The 23456-nt window shown below is 41.4% G+C and overlaps 1 protein-coding gene across 1 annotated transcript in view; it reads left to right on the top strand.

Moving 5' to 3' along the window:
* The first annotated feature begins 404 nt into the window (after nucleotides 1-404).
* PARD6G (par-6 family cell polarity regulator gamma) overlaps nucleotides 405-23456 on the top strand; it is a 95883-nt gene continuing 72831 nt past the window's right edge. Inside the window, exon 1 of the mRNA XM_070942456.1 lies at nucleotides 405-517. Within this exon, the coding sequence (XP_070798557.1) occupies nucleotides 446-517 (72 nt within the window). The 5' untranslated portion in view covers nucleotides 405-445. The remainder of the gene's footprint in view (nucleotides 518-23456) is intronic.

Raw genomic sequence — 23456 nt, 5'->3', positions numbered from 1 at the left:
CGCAAAGCAAGGCACGCGCCCTCTGGTGGCCGGTGCAGGGATTTGCTCCTGCATTTGAAAACGGGCGAAGCTTAAAGTGGGGGGGGTGGGGGGGGGTGGGAGGCGGGGCTCGCTACGTGCTGCGGCCGCCTTCCTATTGAGTCAGAGGCGCGTTGCGAGCTGCCTAGAAAACGATTGTAACCACCAGAAGCCCGGAGAGCGGAGCTAAGCAAAGCGGGCGTTGAGCTTAACGCGCCGGGGAGAAAGTAAAAAAGAATCTTGGGAGGCTGAACGTTCCAAAGAAGTTACATTCCAGGGTGGGAAAGGCAGCTCTTTATGCAAACGGCTGCCCGAGAGCTCGCACTTTTCTCACGGAGGCGGTGGATCTTGCCGCCCTTCTTTGGAGGGGGGGCGAAGAAGAAGAGGAGAAAGACCGGGGGGGTTTTTTTAAGAGGGGGCAAAGAAAATGAATCGGAGTTTTAATAAATCGCAGAGTCTGCGGTATTTCGGTTACGGTGCGGTGGAAGTCAAAAGCAAGGTAAGGACGGCACACTTGCTTCTCGTCTGAATCAAGTCTCCTGTTTCTCCGGTACCTTCCCCCCACTTCACTCTCTCAACCCCCCCCTTACTCCCTCAACCCCCCTTTATTTATTTATTTATGTATTTATTTTAATGAATGAAGAGTCTCCTGCCTTCTCTTGTTTCGATCTTTCCCCCCCTAACTCTCCTCTTGAAAGAAGAAAAAACTTATTCGAGCAGTAACTATTTCTTTCTCTCTCTCTCTCTTTTTTTGGGGGGGAAGTCTCTCGCTTTCGATTTAAGAAAGGAATATCAAATTTCGCCCCTTCGATCGCCCCCCGCCTACTTCAGGATGATATGGATTTCCATCTGTAACGATAAAAACCGCCCCTGGGCAACTTTTTCCGTGATCTTCGGGGCAAACATTTGTCGGGAGTTTTTCTTTTTCCTTCTTTCTTCTTCTTTTTTGTTGTTTGGAATATTGAGTGTCTTGGTGGCCGGTGTGTGTATATGAGCCCGGGGCTGGCTTGGCTTTGCCTGGTTGAGCAGAGCCTGCCGATGACCGTGGCACGTTTCTGGCTGGTGGGCTGTTCCTAACAAAAGGCAGCGCGCGAGCTTGGATTCCGAGGGAAGATTAGGCGAGGCGATCGGCCGAGGCACGTTACTTAGGCTCGCTCGTTTTTGGGGGGTTACTGACACCCGAAAGGGGCCATCAGAAGGCCGGACTAGACGGGATGCTGTGGCGATCCCCCCCACTCCGCGTCGTTACCCCCGATCCTCTTCAAAAAATAAAAATAAAAATAAAAATCATCCCTTGCGTAGAAAGAAGTGAGCGAAATGGTGCTCCTTTGGTCCCGATCTCTCATTGTTCCTCCTAACTTCCAAAAGTGCTTTGTTTTCTTTTGAGACAGTGTTTATAGACGCAGGAAGGATGGCTGGAAGACGGAAAGGAAAAATACGATTCTTTGCTTCAGTTCCCACCGCCCTCTTCTCTCCCTTAACATCTCCTTTTCGCCAGTGGCGGCGGTTCAATTCAATTCTTTTGACCGTCTCCAGTCAGCCTGCAATGAAATCCCAAATTTTTGGCCCTCCCGATGTTTCAAGGAAACCTTCGCCTGGCGTTTTCTACTGTCGCCTTGCCTGTTTGTCTTCAGCGCCCTGGACTCGTTCATCAATCGTGTTTAAACTTGTTTGGGAAAGTTGCATCCTCCTCTTTGTTGCATCCTTGTCTTTCTCTTCTCTCCCCCCCCCCTCAGCTGCCTGATTATCTTTATAAACTTTCTTCCTTCCCTTTTATTGGAAACGGGAGAGAGAGGGAGAAAGAAAGGGATTCCTTTCTCCAAATTTGCGGTAGTCTGGAAAGATGAGAGGAGGCTGGCTTACACCACATCTTTTTACAGTGCTGCATGTGTGTGTTTGTGTGTCTCTGTGTACTTTCCCCAAACAACTCTATAACTTGAGCACTTTGGGGGATCCTGAAATGAAGCCCAGCCTGCTATTGCTGCCTCTTGATCCAGGCCTGCCCAATGGCAGTGTGTGTATAAGGAACCATAAATCATGTACGTCTGAAACGTATGTCTGGTGGAAGGCAGGTCTTCTTTCTTGGAGCTAATGGGTTTTCTTTCTCCCAAGAGCAAAAAGGAGGTCCATAATCTAACAACTGCGTTTCAAAGTTTAATTTAGTTTAATAAGGACCCACCCTCAGACACCCCCATCCCAACATAATCATGTTCTTGGGAGCTCACCACTCAGCAATGGCCAAAATGAGCCATTTGTATTTGGGAACAATGCAATTCTCAATTATTAGGTATTAGGCTACTGTGTCTCTTACAGGTAATTCTCTGTTGATATGATGATCTCCTCATCGTATGTTACCTATGTTGTGTAAAAGACTGTATCCTGTTGGCTTCTCTGAAGGGGTTTGCTGAACAATATTCCTTATCACAGTGATGGCGAACCTTTTAGACATCGAGTGCCCAAACTGCGTGCATGTGCATGCCCAAACGGAAAGGTACATGTGCATGGACAAACGTGCACATGTGCGGACATGCACAAATGTGTGCATACACAAACATGCATGGACATGCGCACATGCGCAGCAGAGACCCGAAGACCAGGTGGGAGGTGGGGCATCCCAACACCGGCAGTGTGGCAAGAGGTAAGATCTTTTTCTTTCATGAGCTTCTGTTTCGTCGTTCGCAGGGAAACAGAAGCTCATGAAAGTAACGCCATGGAGCTCTGACCTAGAGTGACAGCACGCGTGCCAGCAGAGAAGGTTTTGCATGCCACCTCTGGCACGTGTGCCATAGGTTCGCCATCACAGCCATATTATATTTCTATAAAGAGGGAAAATTGCACCTGTATCTTTCTCCTTTACAGGTAACCCTTGACATACCACCACCATTGAGCCTAAAACTTCTGTTGCCCTGCAAGACACTTCCTAAGAGAGTTTTGCCCCATTTTTACAACCTTGCTTGCTGCAGTTGTTAAGTGAATCACTGCCGTTGTTAAGTTAAGAACCTATTTGCTAAGCGAATCTGGCCCTCCCCGTTGACTTTGCTTGACAGAAGTTTACAAAAGGTGATTGCGTGACCCACCCGGAGAGGAACACTGTAAATAGTTGCCAAGCATTTTGAATTTTCATCATGGGGATGCTGCAACAGTTGTTAGGTGTGAAAAATGTAGTCATAAGTCACTTTTCCCCAACATTGTTGTAACTTGGAACAGTCACTTAACGAATGGTTGTAAATCGGGAACTACCTGTGTATATTACAAATGTCTCCTTTTGTCTTCTCTGGCCTCTCCATGTTTTCCTAGGTGAAAAACATGCTTAACTTGGAAGCATTTCGTTCCTGGGAAGAACTTCCAATCCCTTTATCATCCTTTCCCAAGCTGATGCCTTCTAGATGTAGAAACCTAAACTCTCCCTGTATCCAGGCAAACTGGTTTGAAATGATGGGCGTTGAAGAGGGAAGGAGGGCAGGGCTTAAAGTTGGTGCCCTTCATCTAAGCCTGTTTGGGGATGAAAACCCTTTTCTGTCCACACTCAGTCAACCTGGTAAGAGGTTCATTTGACACCATGGAGAACTTGAAGGACATACTCATTTCAAGACAGAACCAATTATCAGAGCATGAGGAGACCTGCTGTTGCCATAGTGAGAAGGTCTTCCATTGTGTCACACCAAATAACTTGCCTCCGAAGCCTATGTGATCTAAGCAAGTTTTTACTCATAACATTATAGACTTGGGAGGAGCTACATTTCGGCTGAGGAGGCTAATTCCCTTGTTCCATGCAGGACTCTAAATTGAACACAATTATTAAAGGAGATCACACCATTTCTTTGGGTAACTGGTTCCACTACCAAACTTTTTTTAGTACAGGCAGTCCTAAACTTATGGCCCCAATTTTTCTGTCGCTCAGTGAGACCGTTGTTAAGTGAGTTTCACTTCATTTTACCCCTTTTCTTGCCACAGTTGTTAAGTCAATCATTGCTGTTAATATGATTGTTAATCGACTGGCTTCCCATTGACTTTGCTTGCCAAAAGGTTACAAAAGGTGATCACGTGACCCAGGGACCAGAGGTGAAATTCAGCAGGTTCTAACTGGTTCTGGAGAACCGGTAGCGGAAATTTTGAGTAGTTCGGAGAACCGGCAAATGCCACCTCTCGCTGGCCCCAGAATGACGTGGGAATGGAGATTTTGCAGTATCCTTCCCTTGCTACGCCCACCAAGCCATGCCCACAGAACCGATAGGGAAAATTTTTGAATTTCACGCCTGCCAGGGACACTGCAACGATCATAAATACATGCCAGTTGCCAAGCATCCAAATTTTGATCACATGACCCTGGGGATGCTGCAACAGTGTAAGTATGAAAAACATTCATAAGTCATCCCTCTCCCCCCCCCAGTGCTTTTGTAACTTCGAAGGAACGGTTGTAAGTCGAGGACTATCTGTAATAGAAAGTTTCCTTTCTTCCATCATCCAAATTTGGTCAGATGGTGTCTTCTTGTAACTTAAACATATTACAGGTGGTCCTCAACTTACAACAGTTCATTTAGTGACCGTTTGAAGTTACAACAGCATTGAAAAAAGTGAGTTATGACCGTTTTTCACATTTACAATCGTTCCCGCATCCCCATGGTCACGTAATCGAAAATTCAGATGCTTGGCGACCGATTCATATTTATGACAGTTTCAGTGTCCCAGGGTCATGTGATCCCATTTAGCGACTTTCGGACAAGCAAAGTCAATGGGGAATATGTTATTTACTTAACAACCAGGTTAGTAACTTAAGAGCTGTGGTGACTCACTTAACTACTATGGCAAAAAAAGTTGTACAATGGAGCAAAACTCAATAAATAAATGTTACTTAGCAAAATGAATTTTGGGCTCAATTGTGGTTGTAAGTTGAGGATTACCTGTATTCTAGATATTGCATTCTGGAATGAGAGGGAACAGGCCTGTGTGACACCCCCTCAGGGAGTTAAAAGAGAGTTATTGATTGATTGATTGATTCAATTTATATGCCGCCCTTCTCCGGAGACTCAGGGCGTCTTACAATAGCCTTCATAGTTTTGTATATACCTGCTTAGTAGGGCTTTCACCCCTCCCCCCAAAGCGGTGTTCTTTTTATACAAAGTCAGCTTATTGCCCCCACAATCCGGGTCCTCATTTTACCTACCTCGAAAGGATGGAAGGCTGAGTCAGCCTTGAGCCTGGTGAGATTTGAACTTGCAGTAATTGCAGGCAGCTGGTGCTACGTAACAGCACTTTAGTCTGCTGCGCCACCAAGGCTCTTATCATATCTTCTCAAGGCTAAACATAGCTGGCTACTTAAATTTCTCTTTATCTGACTTATTTTGTAGTCCTCTGGCCCTCCTCCTTGCCCTTCTCTGATTCTGGTCCAGTTTCTCTGAGTCCTTAAGATGTGGTGTCCAGAATTAAATCTGATCAAAGCAAGAATAAAGTGGAATAATGTCTTCTTGAGATTTGGAAATTTCATTGAACCATTCATTTAGTTCAGGGGTCTCCAACCTTGGCAACTTTAAGCCTGGTGGACTTCAACTCCCAGAATTTCCCAGCCAGCTTTGCTTTGCTGGCTGGGGAATTCTGGGAGTTGAAGTCCGCCAGGCTTAAAATTGCCAAGGTTGGAGACCCCTGATTTAGTGCACTGATTGGGAGAGGGGATGTTCCTTACTCCTGAAATCCAAAGTATGCCCTTTTTGGCAATTGAGGTCATTTGCTATGATGGAAGCCATTTCGGTAATGGCGTCACTTGCATCCATGCATATATTTTGCATAATTTAGATGTCATTTGCATCCAAAGTTTATTGAATTGGGGAGGGGGGGTTATCTAGTAAATAGAATGTTTAGTTGATTCAACCCAATATTGCATTTGTCTAACCCAGGGGTGTCCGACCTTGGCAACTTTAAGAGCTGCGGACTTCAACTCCCAGAATTCCTGTCCGCCACGCAAACTGATGTGATTGCCCTTTTATGACTTCTTGCCAGCTTTCCCATTTAGCTTTCATGGCCAGAAGCAGGCAATGAAGATCATAAATGGCAGCCACATGACTGTGGGGTGTCATGACTATTATAATTACAAGCTGGTTGCCGAGTGCCCAAATTGCAATTGCGTGGAGGCTGCGATGGCGCCAACTTTGAGATCCCATTGTAAGTTTCCTTGTTTAGTCATAACTTCGAATGGTTGCTTAATGAATGGTCATTTGCAAGGGCTACTGGTAGTCCTCGACTTACGACCACAATTGAGCTCAAAATGTCCATTGCTAAGCAAGTTTCCCATTTTACGACCTTTCTTGCCACAGTTGTTAACTGAGCCACTACGGCTGTTAAGTTAGTAACATGGTTGTTAAATGAATCTGGCTTCCCCATAGTCTTTGCTTGTCAGAAGGTTGCAAATGATCACATGACCCCAGGACACTGCAGCCGTCATAAATATGAATCAGTTGCCAAACATCTGAATTTGGGTCATGTGACCATGAGGATGCTGCAACAGTCTCATGAAAAATGGTCGTAAGGCAAAGTGCTGTTGTAACTCTGAATGGTCACTAAACGAATGGTTGTTAAGAGGATGACTACCTGTACTTGTATACCAAACTGGCTCTCTACATTTAATTTTACATGGATAGTTAGAGACTTTTTCCTAATATTCCAGATTTCCACAACAGTGTATTTCCTGTCCATTAAAGATCAGGCAATGTATACAGGTGATGTTGTTAATGGCTTTGTCTGCTCTCTATTGTCAATAAGAACATCAAGAAAGGTCATTTCAATTTGTCCTCCAAACTCTAGGAGATGTTATCATGCTCAGGTGTTTTGGCCATTCTTAATTATATCGTCCTTGGCCTGTCTGCATTCCCTGGGCTGACTTACGTTCTACTTACTCTCTGCAGCCATCTGATCATCCCTGGTTTCTTTTCAACTTTTCTTGTCCTTGTAAAGTCCACATCAAGTCCTTGGACTGCACCACCTTTGCGTTCTGGACAGCAGAATTTAGTATGTCGGGATTAAAATTCTCCTTCGGATGAGATAAATGGAGATTGCAAAGTTCTGAATTTTAATATTTGTTTTGCTACTACCAAAGCAAAGTCTTGCATTCCCCCCCTTCCAAGTCTGTGGATTAGAATAAATAAGTATACATAGGCCCTTAATATACTAGCCTGTATACTCTATATTGCAATCTCCATTATCCCTGACTATGGACGATACTGGCCAGGGGATGAAAGAATTTATAATGTGAAATATTTAGAAGGAATCTTATAGAGAAGAACTGCTGAAAACAAACACAGATCCCTGAATATTATCGTATTCTGTACTAAATGTTTCTTCCGTGGTTAAAAATCCTTTGTTGTGTTAAAAAGATGGGACTTCTAACTTACTTTTCCTTCTCACTGGAAAAAAAAATTACTGATTGATAACAAATATTCTTTGACTTCTGATCTCAGTTGGGACTCGAATTTTGGTTGCTCATGAATGCGGTTGTTAAACAAGCCATCACCAAACCCAATTTGACAACTGTTTTTACCATAGTCATTTAAGTGAATCACTGCAGTCATTACGCAAATCACATGGTCCTTAAATGAACCATATGGTTATGAAGCAAATCTGAGTCCCCCAAATTGACTTGACCTGTCAGAAGCCTGCTGGGGAGGTTGCAAATCGTAATCATGTGACTGCAAGATGCTGCAAAAATTGTATAAGCGAGCGGGTTGCCATCTGCCCAGATTGCAACCTCTTGACTGCAGGGATGGTGTGACACTCACACTTTGAGGACAAGGGTCATAAGTCACTTTTTCCAAGGCTGTGTTTTTTGTTTGCTGTTAAACAGTCCCAAGTTAAAAACTATCTGCAGGATCCAATCTAGTCACCGAGACCAGAGGTTTAATCTCCCAAGCTTTCAGACTTGTGTTGGAGTCCATCCCCAGGGAACTTCTCTCTAGCAGAGCGTGTGCTTTGAGCTACTCTGTATGTGGTATTTATATGGTGCCTGTTGTGTGATTCGGGTGTTGATGGCTGGCTATTAAGCTTCCTTGGGCTGCCTAGCCCTCGCCTTCTAAGTACTTGGTAAGCTGGTGGTAAATCAGCACTCCCAGTGACTGAGGAGGGGCCTGTCTCCCACTCTCAATCACTTTCCTGGCTGTTTTTGTACCTGCTCATCCAACAATCTTAGTAGCTGCAAAATTGAATATATGTCCTTATTCATTACAGTGTGAATGCCGTAATGAGTGTGAGGCTACAAATGAGTTTGGGTCTCCTCGTCTGACTGCTCACTTGTGTTCTTGCAGTCTGGTGATTAGCTTCCTCCCCGTCTGTCCTACATAGTTACAGGGGCAATCCATGCAGGGAATCCAGTAGATTACATTGGAAGTATCTCCCACCTCTAAGTGATCTTTACAATGCATAATTTGTCCTCGTATGGTAGCCTCTGGATGGTGTGCGATGCCCACTTGCAGATTCCAGAAGCTACCTGTATAATATTTTAATTCCATAATCTTAATCCATTTAGAATGCTGATCAGTTGCTTTTGAAAATGGCCCATGAGCTCAAAAATATGTGCTCCACAGGTATCATTTACTGAGTTCTTCAGGAAAATACTGGATGTTTATAAATGCTAATAATGAATGTATCCTTCATAATAGTTGCTTTAATTAAAATATTGTTTGTTGAAAAAAACCTATTTTTTTGCTTGCTTGTGGCAAACTTTCTCTGAAGTACAAGTTAAGTGGATTGAACCTAGATTTAGCGTACTTCTTTTACTCTTCCTGATGAATTAAATTGAACAAGATTGACATTAGCTGATGGTGTGCTTTTAGATAGTTTACTACTATGATATGAGAAGTACAGCTGGTCCTTAGAACCATTTGTTTCCTGACTGTTTGAAGTTACAGTGGCACTGAAAAAAGTGACTTATGACTTGTTTTTCACATTTATGAATGTTTCATCCCCACGGCAGTGGTGAAATCTAAAATTTGTTACTACCGGATCTGTGGGCGTAGCTTGGTGGGGGGGGGGGTAATGTGACTGGGTGGGCGGCCAATTTTTTTTTTTTTTACTTTTAAAACCATTTTTTCTACAACCTCTTCGGCGAAGAGGTTGTAAAAAATGCTTTCAAAAGGCTCTGACGATCCCAGCTGAGTTGCCTGATCGGCAGAGGCTTTTTTAAAAAGCCTCTGCCGATCAGGCAACTCAGCTGGGATCGTCAGAGGCATTTAAAAGAAAAAAAAGGGTTTTTTTTTTCTTTTAAATACCTTTGACGATCCCAGCTGAGCCGCGCGATCATCAGAGGCTTTTTTTTTTTTTTTTTACTTTTAAAAACATTTTTTCGGCCGAAGAGGTTGTAGAAAAAATGCTTTTAAAAGAAAAAAAAAAAGCCTCTGATGATTGTGCGGCTCAGATGGGCATGGGGGGGGGCAGGGATTTTTGGTACCGGTTCTCCGAACCACCTGCCTCCATCAGGGGATCCGGTCTGAACCGGGAGCATTTCACCCCTATCCCACAGTCACTTGATCAGAATTGGGACACTTGGCAATTGGAATGTATGATGACGGTTGCAGTGACCTGGGGTCATGTGATCACCTTTTGTGACCGTCTGACAAGCAATGGGAAACCAGATTTACTTAACAAGCATGTTACTAACTTTAACACTTAAGTGAACAGTGATTCACTTAACATCTGTGGCAAAAAAGGTGGCAAAATGGGGCAAAACTCACTTAACAACCATTTCACTTGGCAACAGAAATTTAGGGCACAACTGTGGTCGTAAATCAAGGATTACCTGTATCTAGATATTACCAGGTGGCAAGAGAAAAAGCGAGTACTCCTTTTCTGCCAAAATTCTATCACGCAAAATGACAAAATGTTTTTTAAGGATTGTCTGTGGCTGTTTGAGTGAACACAAAGGAATATAACAAAGGCAGTACTTTATTAACTGTGGGTCTTGATGGAATCTTCACTTTCTTATTAAAAAGGACCACAAAAATGAATGGAAAAAAATGTGCTTTAAAAATAAATCAATGGTGTGAGATTGTGATACTAGGCTTGGTGTGACTTGCCTAGACGCTAGGACAGAGATTGTTTAGAAAGGTAAAGAAAATATTGTTTTGACCAAAAGCTAACATAGTTCTATCTGATTAAGTTCACTCAACTACATTCCTAGTAAACCAGTTCTGATGATAGAGATTAGCTTGTCCTGTTTTTAGCCTTCTCTCCAGGCAGTGATGGTATTCCTTGCTGTTGTCTTGGGGAAAAAAAAAACATTCAAAGGCTTGCCTGTGGGAAAACATATGTATGAGAATGGATTTTTATCTCTGTTTTAATTGGAGAATCTGCTTTTTAAGCCATTTATTGTCATCTTTCTGGAAAGGCCCATTCTTTACCCTCAATGAGCATTCCGTCAACTTCTGTTAATAGTTCAAGTATATTATTTGACTTCTCTTGAATTAAATCTCTTCAGCTTAAAAAGAAATGTAGCTACATCACGTCTCGTATAGAGAAAAGGTAGTTTCTTTCTTTCAGGGTGCTATAATCTGATGACATTTGCTGATGCCTTCAGTCCTGCAGTGAGAGATTTGTGAGAGAAAATTTACACAAAACAGACTTAAAGTTTGGAAATCACCTCCACAAGATCATAATTAGTCCAGTTTTAAACGGTGATCAAATAAATATATGTGGATTTTAAGTCTGCCAGTGACTTCTGGTCATGGCTGCTGTATAGTATCTTCAGGATTAGAATCAGTAAGCTTATTGTTGGAGAAACATACGTAGGAAGTTGTGATAGCCTTCCTGTCCTGCTTATCAGGCATCTGATTAGCCACTGGTAGAACAAAATAGCATTGGGTCAGGTAACCTTAATCTTATCCTACCAGGCTTCTTTTATTTTTTATTTTTATTTTTTTTATTTTTGTGGAGCATCAACATTGTTTTAATTAGCCCAGATCTATGGTGAGTTGTTCCTGGTTCTGTCCAGTTCTTGCGAACTGGTAGTAAAAGCGACGGGAGGCTCCGCCCACCTGCGCAGATGTCATAATGGGCGATCTGTGCATGCATAGAAGCTTCTGTGCATGCGCAGAAGTGCGTGCGTGCGCTCCCATTGTGAACCGGTAGTAAAGGTATGTAGAACCCAACCCTGGCGCAGACTTACATAAAACTGGATAGTTTGAGCATATCTGAGTTATCTGCTTATCATAACAGGTAATAATGTTTCCCCTTCATAACATTCCTCTTGTTCACCTGCCACATTTGGGTTGACCTACAGTATATTAATCTTTCAGAAAGGTTTTGAGTCATTGATATATGAAGATATTTTTTATTTGTGCCTAATGTCCAGCAGTAAATGAATTTGTAAGCAGGTCTCCTAAAATACATAGCCTCAACACAGAAGTAGTAGGTCAAACAGTAAGTGTACATGAGTGATTGAGACCTGTGTCTATAACTGGACAATTTGGTGATTGGAATGAATGAATGAATAGGCCTGTTTTAGGAAAATATGTTTATTAAGAGCAACATTATTATAATATGCAAAGCTTAAATGGTGTGTAATACTTAAAGTATATCAACATGAGCATTCAGCAGTGATCCATCTTGAGTTTTAAATTGGTAGAATTGGCTATCTAAGATGTTGTCTAGACCAGAGGTCTTCAGCTTTGGCAAATTTAAGCCTGGAGGACTTCAACTCCCAGAACTGGGAGTTGAAGTCTGCCAGGCTTAAAGTTGCCAAGGCTGGAGACCCTTGGTCTACAGTTAATGAAACATACATATATGTCAGTAACAATCTGAAACGGCATTAGCAGGAGCTGTGCAAAGGATATGAAAGCATTATAAAACCCCAAAATGGTGTCATTGGCAAGACTATTCTAGATCAGATACGGGTCAAAATGCCACCTAGCATGTGTGATTCGTCTTCCTGGCAGATGTTCATGATGTCATTCTTTAAAAATTAAATGGAGGTTAGATCAACTCTAAGTTGTAAGCACTAAAGCTTGTTAAAACCTGTCCTGGGAAACTAGAAAGTTCAGAATGAGAGCTCACCTTTCTTCCTTGCCCTCTAATGCTTTAGATTTTTTATTATTTTTTTAAAGGTGTGAGTGGGTGCATTTTACAGTTTTCTTGGGCTTTCGAGCGTAATAGGATTGTGAATCCTTAAATTCCTCTTATTTTTGAAAAAACGAAAGAATTAGAGATCTAAGTCAGTTCAATAATATACACTGTAACTGAATCTGGACCTTTCATGTAAGGAACTGAAAAAAATACTCTCAATACTCTTTGTATTCTCAAAATACAAAGTAGCTTTAGTAAAATATTGAGAAGAACAAATATCCCCACGAGTGCAAGAGCGGTCACAGAAATCTGATCACCGAATTAAGGCCATTGAAAGGACTGTATTTTTCTTTTGGTTGACACGGAATATCTGCATTTTCTCCTTCCTGGTTCTGGGACGGAATTCATTTTTCAAATTCAAATTTTCTATGTCAACCAGATTGCTTGACTTCAAATTAGCAATTCACCTAGATTGTTTAATAGAACTGAAGCTAATACTTTTCTTGATTACCTTGTTGGATTGGGGTGGGAGGGTGGGGAGAATGGAGTGTGACATTAGAAATGACTTTGATCACCCCAAGAGCCATGTCCTTAGCAGTTAATTGTGGGACAATGTAATTCTGTTCTCTTATAGACAGAAATATTAATGTGCCGGTGATGGTTGGTAATCTTTCTTAAGCTTGGTTCACATTTCACTAACATTACAGGTGGTCCTCGACTTAAGACCACAACTGAGATCAAAATTTATGTTGCTAAGAGAGTAATTTGTTAAGTGAGTGTTGCCCCATTTTGCAACCTTTCTTGCCAGTTATTAAGTGAATCACTGCAGCTGTGAAGGTAATAACAGGGTTGTTAAGTGAATCTGGCTTCCCGGTTGACTGTGTTTGTCAGAAGGTCGCAAAAGGTGACCACATGATCACAAGACGTTGCAGCTGTCATAAATGTGAGTCAGTTGCCAAGCGTCCAAATTTTGATCACGTCACCATGGGGATGTTGCAGTTGTTGTTAAGTGTGAAAAACAGTCATCAGTCTTTTTTTTTAGTGCTATTGTAACTTTGAATGGCACTAAATGAATTGTAAGTTGAGGACTACCTGTATTGCTTTCACCCTGGCTTCATTATATGAAGGAGCTGTTGTGTTTCACAAACTATGGCTATGGTTTAGCAGATATGTGAACCTGTGTGTAGTGGTGAAAGTGTTAGACTAGAACTGGAGCTACCCTGTTTCCCCTAAAATAAGACATCCCCCGATAATAAGCCCAATCGGGCTTTTGAGCGCATAGCAATAAGGCCAAGCGCTTATTTCAGGGTTCAAAAAAATATAAGACAGGGTCTTATTTTTGGGGAAACACGGTAGTTTGGAGTAAGTCCATCTGAGTCATGGCAATTTACTCAATAATTTTTGACTAGTCATACAGCCCAGCCTAGTCTAGCTCATAGGGCTATGTGGCGATAAATTGACCTACCTCCTGGAAGAAATATGGGTTATGCATGTAATAAATCAGCCAATATTGTGTTATTCCACAAATTGTGGAATGCAAAATCTGTGTAAACCAATATTCTGTCTTTCTTAAGGAGTTGATGCTTGGTATGTTTGAGACATCAAGAAAATGAAAAGAGAAACACAGAATGGCTGTCGGAGCATCACTTGACTGCCACGTGAAGGGCATCAGTGGTTCATTAAAAAGTTGGGCATGGAGACTGTCTAAAAACCTGTTGGTTAATTTTTGATATAAATATAAATTTTATAAGGCATATCTTCATCATGAGGAGCAATCCTGAGATGGGATTGGGCTTTTGAGTGGACACATAAAAAAAATGACACCAACTCAAAACAGATTTTTTAAAATTGGTAACAGCCCCAATAATTAAAATATGGTTATCTTTAAAGACAGGAGCAGCTTCAAATATTTTGTTGCAAATATTTGTTCAAACAACAATAAGCAAAACATGCAAGGATGTGTCAGTAAACTGCTACACCTAAAGAAGATTAAAGTTGAAAGATAAGTTGCAATTAAAGAAGGAGAAGTCACATGTGGTTTTTCTTTTAATAAGAGCTGGTGATTTTGTCTATTTTTAAGATCTTTCCAAAGGAGGCTAGCTAAAAGATTCAGCAAACAGACAAAATGGATTACAGAAGAGAGGTCTCAGTTTAGAGTCTACAAACATTTTTCAACCTTGCAAATTTCTCAGTTTTCTTGTTAGGAAAGCCAGTGTCTCAACAAATTTAGGATTCAAATTCACATTTTGTGGCAAACGTGGCCCTTTGGAGGAAGGAAGAAGCAATTAGGACATGTGATTGTTTCATTTCATCCACTCTGTGAATCCCTGGGTTCTTTTTAAAAGAAAAAGGTTAAACAAATGAATTTAATTAAGCTATATTTTAGGAGGATTTTTTTGAGCTGAGAGCTGCCCTAGACCATTGATGCTACATGATTTGGTCAATTGTTATCTGCATAATTTGTGAGAGAAAGGTACCAGAATTTTTAAATATAATTTTTTTCAAGCATCCTTAATTGTTTGTTCCTGGATTATCATTATTGTTGTTGTGGTCTGCCAGCAGCCTGCGGAGCTGGCAGCAGAGTCAGACAGAGGCTGGGAGGAACATGGGCCAGTCCTGGAGTGTGGGGAAGGCTCGGACAAGGGCTCTGCATCGGAGGCAGAGAAAGGGCTGCCTGGGAGGTAAGTGCTGTCTCCGGAGCGTCCAGAGTCAGACCTCAACAAGGCAGAGGAACAGGGGGAGCCGTTCCCAGTGCGCGCATGCATAGAGCTGCCAGAAGGCAAAAACAGTTAAAACAAAAGGGGCGACTCAGGAATAGGGCTTCGAGATGATTGGCCCCTCCCATAAGACTTAAAAGAGGAGCAAAGGCACGTGAGCCTTTGCAGGAAGCAACGTTGTTAATTCTGTGCAGTTTAAAGTCTGAAGCTCTGTTTGATTCTGGATTCCGTGTGGCTTTGCCAATTAGGTCTTTGGCAGCGTGTCAAGGGAGATAAAGGTGGGTGATTATCAGCCTTATCCTGAAGGACTCTTTACAACTATTTGGGACTCATCTGTGAGTGAACAGAATTCATAGCTGTTAAAATAAAAGAGGTTTTTGGGACTACTCGTGTGTTTTACTGACTCAGGAAGCCTAGGTCAGAACAATTGTATATCCTAAGAGTTGGAATGGCAGAGTTGTAAAGGTAACCTGTAATGAATCTTGTCGGTGTGATCAAAGGGTGTCCATTTTCGTGATGTTTACATTGTTTTGGATTAAGTGAAATGTTGCTCTTGGTGTTTTTGATGCATTTGGGAATCAACTAGTTGACTGGCAATCCTGCCCTAATAAGATAGAGCAGTATCTAAGCCATGTCTGGTTTGCCTTGCTTGATAACACATTTTTTTTCTAAAGCTACTAATACAGCCTGCTAATTTAAGTCTTAATTCTGTTACATGTGACCGTGTCACATCTCTCCTAATTTTTGTAAATACATGGTTTCTTGAACCATATAAATTGTTAGAAAGCTCTGGCTGGTTTTTAAATAAAATGAAGAACATTTTTAACCATTACAGTCCCAATCTAACAGCCCTTTGATCTGTGCTCAGAAGTCAAGGAGATAACAATTTCGTTGGGTGTCCACTTTATTAAAAATAAGGTACTATGTTAAAAAACCTTCTCTTTAAAATTGAGAGACTTCTTGTGTTCTTCTGAGTAAATATTATATGATGATATGTGGTGTCTGAAATATGAAACCTCTGGCTTTTAGTACAAGTTAAAACATAACTGTCATACCTAAGAATTCTTCTAGATCAAGATAACTGTTATTTAAGGAACTGCTGAAAGTCCTAGATTAGAAGGCAAAAATGATCCCTGAACCTGTTGCCCTCTGGGTGCAATGGGTTATAGCTCTCATCCGTTTCAGTGGATCTCCTGAAATGGGGTTGGTTGGAAGTCATGGGGTTGCAGGAAACTCATTTAACCCTTTAAGAACTATCTGTTGACCTTTAAAATACAACTTATGGTTTTTAGGTTAAAACTGGAACCATATTGCCTTATGTAAGGTAGTCCTCAACTTATGACTGGTCATTTAGAAAGTGTTCGAAGTTGGAACACCCCACCCACCCCACCCAAAAAAGCTACTTATTATTAGAATTCAAAGCTCTGATGGCCGACCCCCACCCCTGCAGTCACGTGACCACATTTTGGTTGCTTGGCAACAAGCCAGCGTTTACAGCCATTTGCAGCATCCCATGGTCATGTGATCGCAGTTTCTGACGTTTTTGCCAAAACCAGTATTTTCTTCCAGTTTCCAGTAATAAACACCCCATAGCGAACAATGGTTTCGCTTAACAAGCATCATGTTTACTCACTGCTTCAAAAAAGTTCATAAAATCAAGCACAGTCACAGGGTGACTTGCTTAACGACCAACCATAACTTACAACCAGAATTGCAGGTTCAATTACCATTGTAAGTCAAGGATTACCTCTATATTACCTGCCTTCCATTGAGGACCTGTATACTGCACGAGCCAGAAAAAGAGGGCTGTGAAAATATCTACAGACCCCTCACATCCTGGACATAAATTGTTTTAACTTCTACCCTCAAAACAATGCTATAGAGCACTGCACACCAGAACAACTAGACACAAGAACAGTTTTTCCCCCCGTGCCATCACTCTGCTAAACAACTAATTCCCACAACACTGTCAAACTATCTAAAAAGGCAATATTACCATCATTATTCTCATATTCCCTATTCCCTATCTCTTTATATTCTTATGATTATAACTTTGTTGCTTATATCTTATGATTTATACTGTTTTCTTAGTATCCTAGTATGATTTATGTTGATTGCTTATTTAATATCCATGACTATCACTAAGTGTTGTATCTAATGTTTTATGATGAATGTATTTTTACAATGGCTATGATAATGATCTATCACTATTGTTGTATGTACACTGAGAGCTTATGCACTGGAGACAAATTCCTTTTGTGTCTAATCACACTTGGCCAATAAAGAATTCTAATTCTAATTTTTGCTCTTAAATATAAACAAGGTAGCAGTTGTTAGTTCCTTATTTCAGATCTGGAATTTGTGTGCTTGCATTGCTGTAGGATTGTTTCAACCACAGCCAGAACAGCAAAAATTAATCTGAAACTTCTACTTTTAAATAAGTTTCCTTATGTGCTGCATAATTAGGACCAGGGGTGAAATGCTACCTGTTCGGGCGGTTCACCCGAACCAGTAGTGAAAATGCTATTGGTTCACCCAAACTGGTAGTAAAAAAATGCTTTAAAAAGTAAAAACAAAAGTTCTGACGATTGTGCGGCACAGCTGATCGTCTGAACTTTTTTTCCCCTTTTTTTAAACATTTTTTTACTACCGGTTCAGCAAATAGACAGTAAAAAAAATGCTTTAAAAAAGTTTTTAAAAGGTTCCGATAATCAGCTGTGCCAATCAGCTGTGCCGTGCGATGGTCAGAACTTTTTTAAAAAAACTTTTAAAAGCATTTTTTTACTACCTATTGCCTGAACCGATATTTTTGTGTAAAGTGTGATTGTTTGTTTTTGAGCTCTCTGTGACTCTGTGAGGTTCCTGCTTGTTGCAGGGACCATTTTGTGTGAACTCCAGCTGCTTTTGCATTGTGTGTGAGTCAGTTGTGTAGCTTTTGTGTTATTTTTGGGTAAAGTGTGATAGATGGTTTTCCAGGTCACATGACCGCCAAGCCACGCCCACCCAGTCACATGACCACCAAACCACGCCCACAGAACCGGTAGGGAAAATTTTTGAATTTCACCACTGGTTAAGACAGACCAAGACATGCATTCTGGTTCAGCCATTACAGTTTGTGTACTGATATAAACAAATAGGTACTTTTTTCCCCTGTCCTGAGATGGTGTCCTGGGTGCTTTGGTGATTGAGTCCTTGGTGTTGCTTTAAGTGTATTCTACAATGGCCAGTACAAATTCTATAACAAAAGATTATCTGATGCTATGGTACTGCTGAAGAGTTATGGTCACGACAAGTACTCCTCAATTTACAACAGTTCGTTTAGAGACCATTCAAAGTTTCAACAGCACTGAAAAAAGTGACTTGTGTGACTATCTTCACACTTATGGACGTTGCAGCATCCCAATGATCACGTGATCAAAATTTAGACACTTGACAACTGACTCATATTTATAATGGTTGCAGGATGTCCTGAGGTCGGGTGATCAGCTTTTGTGACCTTCTGACAAGCAAAATCAATGGGGAAGCCAGATTCACTTTAACAACTGTGTTATTAATTTAACAACTGCAGTGATTCACTTCACAATTGTGGCAAGAAAGGTCGTTAAATGGGGGAAAACCCACTTAACAACAGTTTTGTTTAGCAACCAAAATTTTGGGCTCAGTTATGATCGTAAGACTACGCCAGGGGTGGGCTACTAGGGCAATTTTATGGCCTGTGGACTTCAATTCCCAGAATTCCTGAGCTATATGCCCTAGTACTGTGATGGCGAATCTATGGCACACGTGCCACAGATGGCATGCAGAGCCATGCCGCCTGGCACGCCAGCTCAGTTCTCTAGGAGTCTCTGGAGGTTGGGGACAGCAAAAAATGTCCAACTGAAAGTTGGAAAATGAGCTGTTTCGGGTCTCCGGAGGGCCTCCGATGGGGTGGGGAAGGCTGCTTTCACCCTCCCTAGATGCATAGAGAGGACCTGGAGCCAGGTGAGAAAGAAAAATGGGCCTACTGGGCCATCACGTGCCAAGAGCGGGGGGGAAGGGGGGGTTGCACGCGGATGACATTAAACATTAAACAGTAACATGCGCCGGGCAGGGCACATAGAAATATGGGTTTGGGCACACGCACACACAAACCTCCCTCGCCCCCCCCCCTTTCCTGGCACGCGATGGCAAAAAGGTTAGCCATCACTGCCCTAGTAGTTGCTACCTCTGGTCCTAGTTGCTACCCCAGTTGTATCAGTACTTGGATTTTCTTGGAGCTTTGCTTCTGAACGTTTATTTTCCTGTTTCTCCCTCTGCGACTTTCAAGTTCATTTTACAGTTTAAACCTTAGCAAGAAGTTGGAGAATTTCACTGAACTTTGGTAGAAGCAAGCATTGCTTGGTAACACCTAGAGGGGCAACTTCCTTTATAGCGGCTTCTTTCAGATTTCAGATCTTTTCAGATCTCAGCAGACTGGAGAAGGTCTTTTATCATTTCACCATTTAAAAAAAGAAGAGAAGAGGGATCCATTGTGTCACTGCACAGTAATCCTGCTGAGCACCATCAGTTGTCCATCAGGCACTTCCATGGAAAATTAGTTGAGTGGGGTTGTGCAAAGTATTCTTTTGATAGAAGAGCAAGCCCAGGTTTAGAGAAGGGTGATCAACAACCAATGACTAACCTCTAGCATTTATAGAGAAATACATCTTTTCAGAGTAAAATTTATGTTGTTTTTATTTTATTTTTTATTATAATTTTTATTGCTTTCAAAAGATAAGATAGAATACAAAATACCAAAAACAAAAACAAAAAACGAAGAATAACAAACCACGAAGAATACGAGAAAAAAAGTTAACAATGCTGGGTAAAAGAGAAAAAAAAGTATATATAACAGATATACAATTAACACTAAATACGTGTAGTCCTTGACTTACAACAGTTCATTTAGTGACCGCTCAAAGTTACAGTGGCATTGAAAAAAGTGACTTATGGCCATTTTTCACATCCCCAATGCTGAAAATTCAGTTGCTTGGCAACTGACTTATATTTATGGCGGTTCAGTTGCCGTGTCCCAGGATTATGTGATCACCTTTGGAACATTCTGACAAGCAAAATCCGATTCACTTAACAACTGTGTTACTAACTTAACAACTGCAGCGATTCACTTGACAGCTGTGACAAGAAAGGTTGTAAAATGGGGCAAAACTCACTTAACAAATGTCTCACTTAGCAACAGAGATTTTGGGCTCAATTGTGGTTGTAAATTGAAGACTACCTGTAATCAGTGGTGGGTTCCTCCCGGTTCAGCCAAGTCACCAAACCGGTTCTGCCCCCCGCCCCCCACCCCACCCCGTGTTATTCTTAACTTTTATTTGGCCCCACCCCCCAATTTATTGCTGCCTCCTGAGTCCCAGCTGATGGGCTGCAAGGAAAAACACTGTTTAAACTCTTGCCAAGGGGCTTCAAAGGGCCGCCCTACAGCTGATCAGTGGTAAAAGGCAGTTTGGTGGTAGACCAGTGCCTGCAAAAATACATGAGTAGATCGGTGCCTGCAAAAATAAATGGGTAGACAGCTACAGCTCTGCAAGCAGTTAAAAGCCTGGTAGACCAGTACCTCTGCTAAATCCTAAAGAATTATCACATGACCATCAAGCCATGCCCACAAAATAAGCCACACCCACAGAACCAGTAGTAAAAAAAATTTTAGAACCCACCCCTGCCTGTAATCCTTGTTGATAAATATAATTCAAACAAATCTAATAGATTCTCCTTCTTGCTCAACAGGTCTATAAATAGGTGTAAGTTTTCCCATCTATATTTTACTATTTTAAATCACAATCTCTTAACAAAATACCCCAAATATAAAATTCTATTGTCTGTCAATCAAATCGGCCCAATCTCTGTTTACTGCAAAAAAAATTAATTGGTAAAAAGTTACACTAATCTTCAAAACTCTCTGCTAACAGTCCATTGATGTACAGTATTTTCACATGCAGAAACTCCACAAATGGCTTCCAATCTCTTACAAACTTGTCAAATTTATGTTGCCTCTATTGATTAAAGCGTTTGACTTGAACCACAGAAACAAGCTCCAGGTTATAAAATTGACTGCTTCCTCCATTAACCAGTCTCGTCTTCCGGGATTCTGTAATCTGTTCTTTTACTACATGAAACTGACCGAGTGTGAATCTGGTGGAACACATCAGGGCCCTTCTGTCTTCTTCAGTACCGCTCCAAAACGGAATAAAACAAAGTTGCACGTTGATGCCTGTCCCTTTTTTAGTTCCACATTAATGCCTTGTTGCGTACTCCGTCAAAATCCAATTTTCACCCCGTCCCTATGCTGCCCAATAGACCTGTCTCATTCTATTGTATGCGGATAATGCAGCTCTCCTCTCTAAGCCAAGTGGGCTTTACTGTAAAGAGTAAGGTCTAGTCATCAATCACAACAGAACAAAAGTAGCTATATTTAAAAAAAAGAAAAAGAGCTGCTGGTTGCATCGTGCTTGGCAAAAATCAACCCCCAGTATTAAAATATCTGAGTGTCTCTTTTCAAACCTCAGCTACATGGAACGAACAATTAAGGGCTGCTTCCATATGGGCCCATTAGTCTCATGAGTGCCATTCTGTGCCATGCAAACTGTATAAGGCAGCTGGGATAAAGACTTGTATACAGCCCAGAGAATGACTTCTTTGGCTTATGGTACACGGATCTGTAATTATAACTTGGGACTTTTCAAAGCTGTTTAGTGTAAATGTTTAAAAGCTTTGCTCAAGTTCCCCTGCTGCATTTGCAATTCTTTGTTGAGGCTGAAATCTGGCTTAATTTCTGTAAAGATCTTTGTTGCTTGAGATCTTGTCTTAATCTTTGAAAGTTCCCCAGCCTCCTTTGCCCCCTGACTTTGAAGACAGTTTCTTGTGATTATGGATATCAGGGTACATTTGGATCAGTGGTGAAATCTAAAATTTGTTACTACCGGTTATGTGGGCGTGGCTTGGTGGGTGGGGGGTAATGTTACTGGGTGGGCGTGGCCAATTTTTTTTTTACTTTTAAAACCATTTTTTCTACAACCTCTAAGGCGAAAGAACCTCTGACGATCCCAGCTGAGTTGCCCTATCGGCAGAGGCTTTTTTTCTTTTAAATGCCTCTGACAATCAGGCAACTCAGCTTGGATCGTCAGAGGCATTTAAAAGAAAAAAAGGGTTTTTTTTCTTTTAAAAGCCTTTGATGATCCTAGCTGAGCCGCGCGATCATCAGAGGCTTTTTTTTTAATATTTTTAAAAGCATTTTTTTGGCCAAAGAGGTTGTAGAAAAAATGCTTTTAAAAGTTAAAAAAAAAAGCCTCTGATGATTGTATGGCTCAACTGGGAATGTGGGGGGGGGGTGGCAGGGATTTTTGCTACCGGTTCTCCGAACCACCCGCCTCTATCGCTACTGGATTGGGCGATCCGGTCCGAACTCGGAGCATTTCACCCCTGATTTGGATCCAAAATTTTGTAGTTTATCTGACCAACGCTTGGCTTCAGTTGACTTTTGCAAGAACCTTGACAAGACATGAAATAAGAAGGTTGACAACATTCGGCAGAAAGATGTAAGTTCTGTTTAGGGCAGGCTTGTTTGGGATATCTTGTTTCTAAATGCAAATTATTTTGCCTATACTTTATGGGCAAAATCATAGGAGAGCCTTTATTCTTGCAAGATCTGATGTGCTGTTATCACTGCTGGAAAGGAGATTCAACAGCACACCAGTGCAAGAATACATTTGCCTCTTTACAAGGAGGGAGTTGATCAGTCTCTTATGTGTTGTTTCACTGTTCTTCCAATGAAATTTGTCGAAATTTTAAGAAGCTACTCCTTTTTTTCTTAATGGATAGGCCACTTCCAGAACAATTACAAAATCTGACTCAATTTCTATTGCTGGGAGTATATTTTATGTTGCTTAGTGTATCTTGTGTGCAGAAGCTGTGCTGATGACTGTATCATGGTCATTATCAGTAATGACAATAAAATAAATAGTATGTCACCACTGCTTCACCTTATCTTTATGCTGATCAGGGAGTCTGGAAGATCTGTGTAACTGGGTTATGCAGTTTGGATTAACTTGATTAAAATGTTCATTTCCCCCTCATTTGTCCCGAATGTGCTTTTTTAAAGAGGCAACTGGACTTTCTGGTTTTTCTTTGAAGACATTTCACTTCTCATCCAAGAAGCTCTGAAACTGAAGAAGCTTCTTGGATGAGAAGTGAAACGTCTTCAAAGAAAAACCAGAAAGTCCAGTTGCCTCTTTAAAAAAGCACATTTGGGACAATTGTGATCTGGATGACTGAGAATCTCCATAGACATTTCTCCTCACTTATTAAATATTGAAATGTGGATGAAATAGGGGAGGTTATTGAGAAAGTGGTTGGGCTGTAGTTGCAAAGAACTTGAAAGAAGTGGATTATCTAGACCGGTTTCAGTATAAAGACAGCCTTGATTATTCTTGTTGGTGATCTGTGGCAATTGCAGGAGTGAGAAGATGCATCCATCCTTGTACTCCTTGATTGCTTAACAGCTTTGGATACTACTGACTCCATTATCCTTTTGGACCAGTGCCACGGATCATGAATGCGGGGGGCACGGTGTTATGGTAGTTCTCTTCTTTCCTTTAAGGCCAGTTCTAGGGGGCTTTGGTGAGAAAGTGGTCACTCTGTAAGCCTCTC

The sequence above is a fragment of the Pituophis catenifer genome, unplaced genomic scaffold (assembly GCF_029215685.1).
Source record: "Pituophis catenifer annectens isolate HBS135680 unplaced genomic scaffold, rPitCat1.0.hap2 SCAF_3, whole genome shotgun sequence".
NCBI classification, from domain to species: domain Eukaryota; kingdom Metazoa; phylum Chordata; class Lepidosauria; order Squamata; family Colubridae; genus Pituophis; species Pituophis catenifer.
This window is presented reverse-complemented; position numbering and strand designations above follow the sequence as displayed.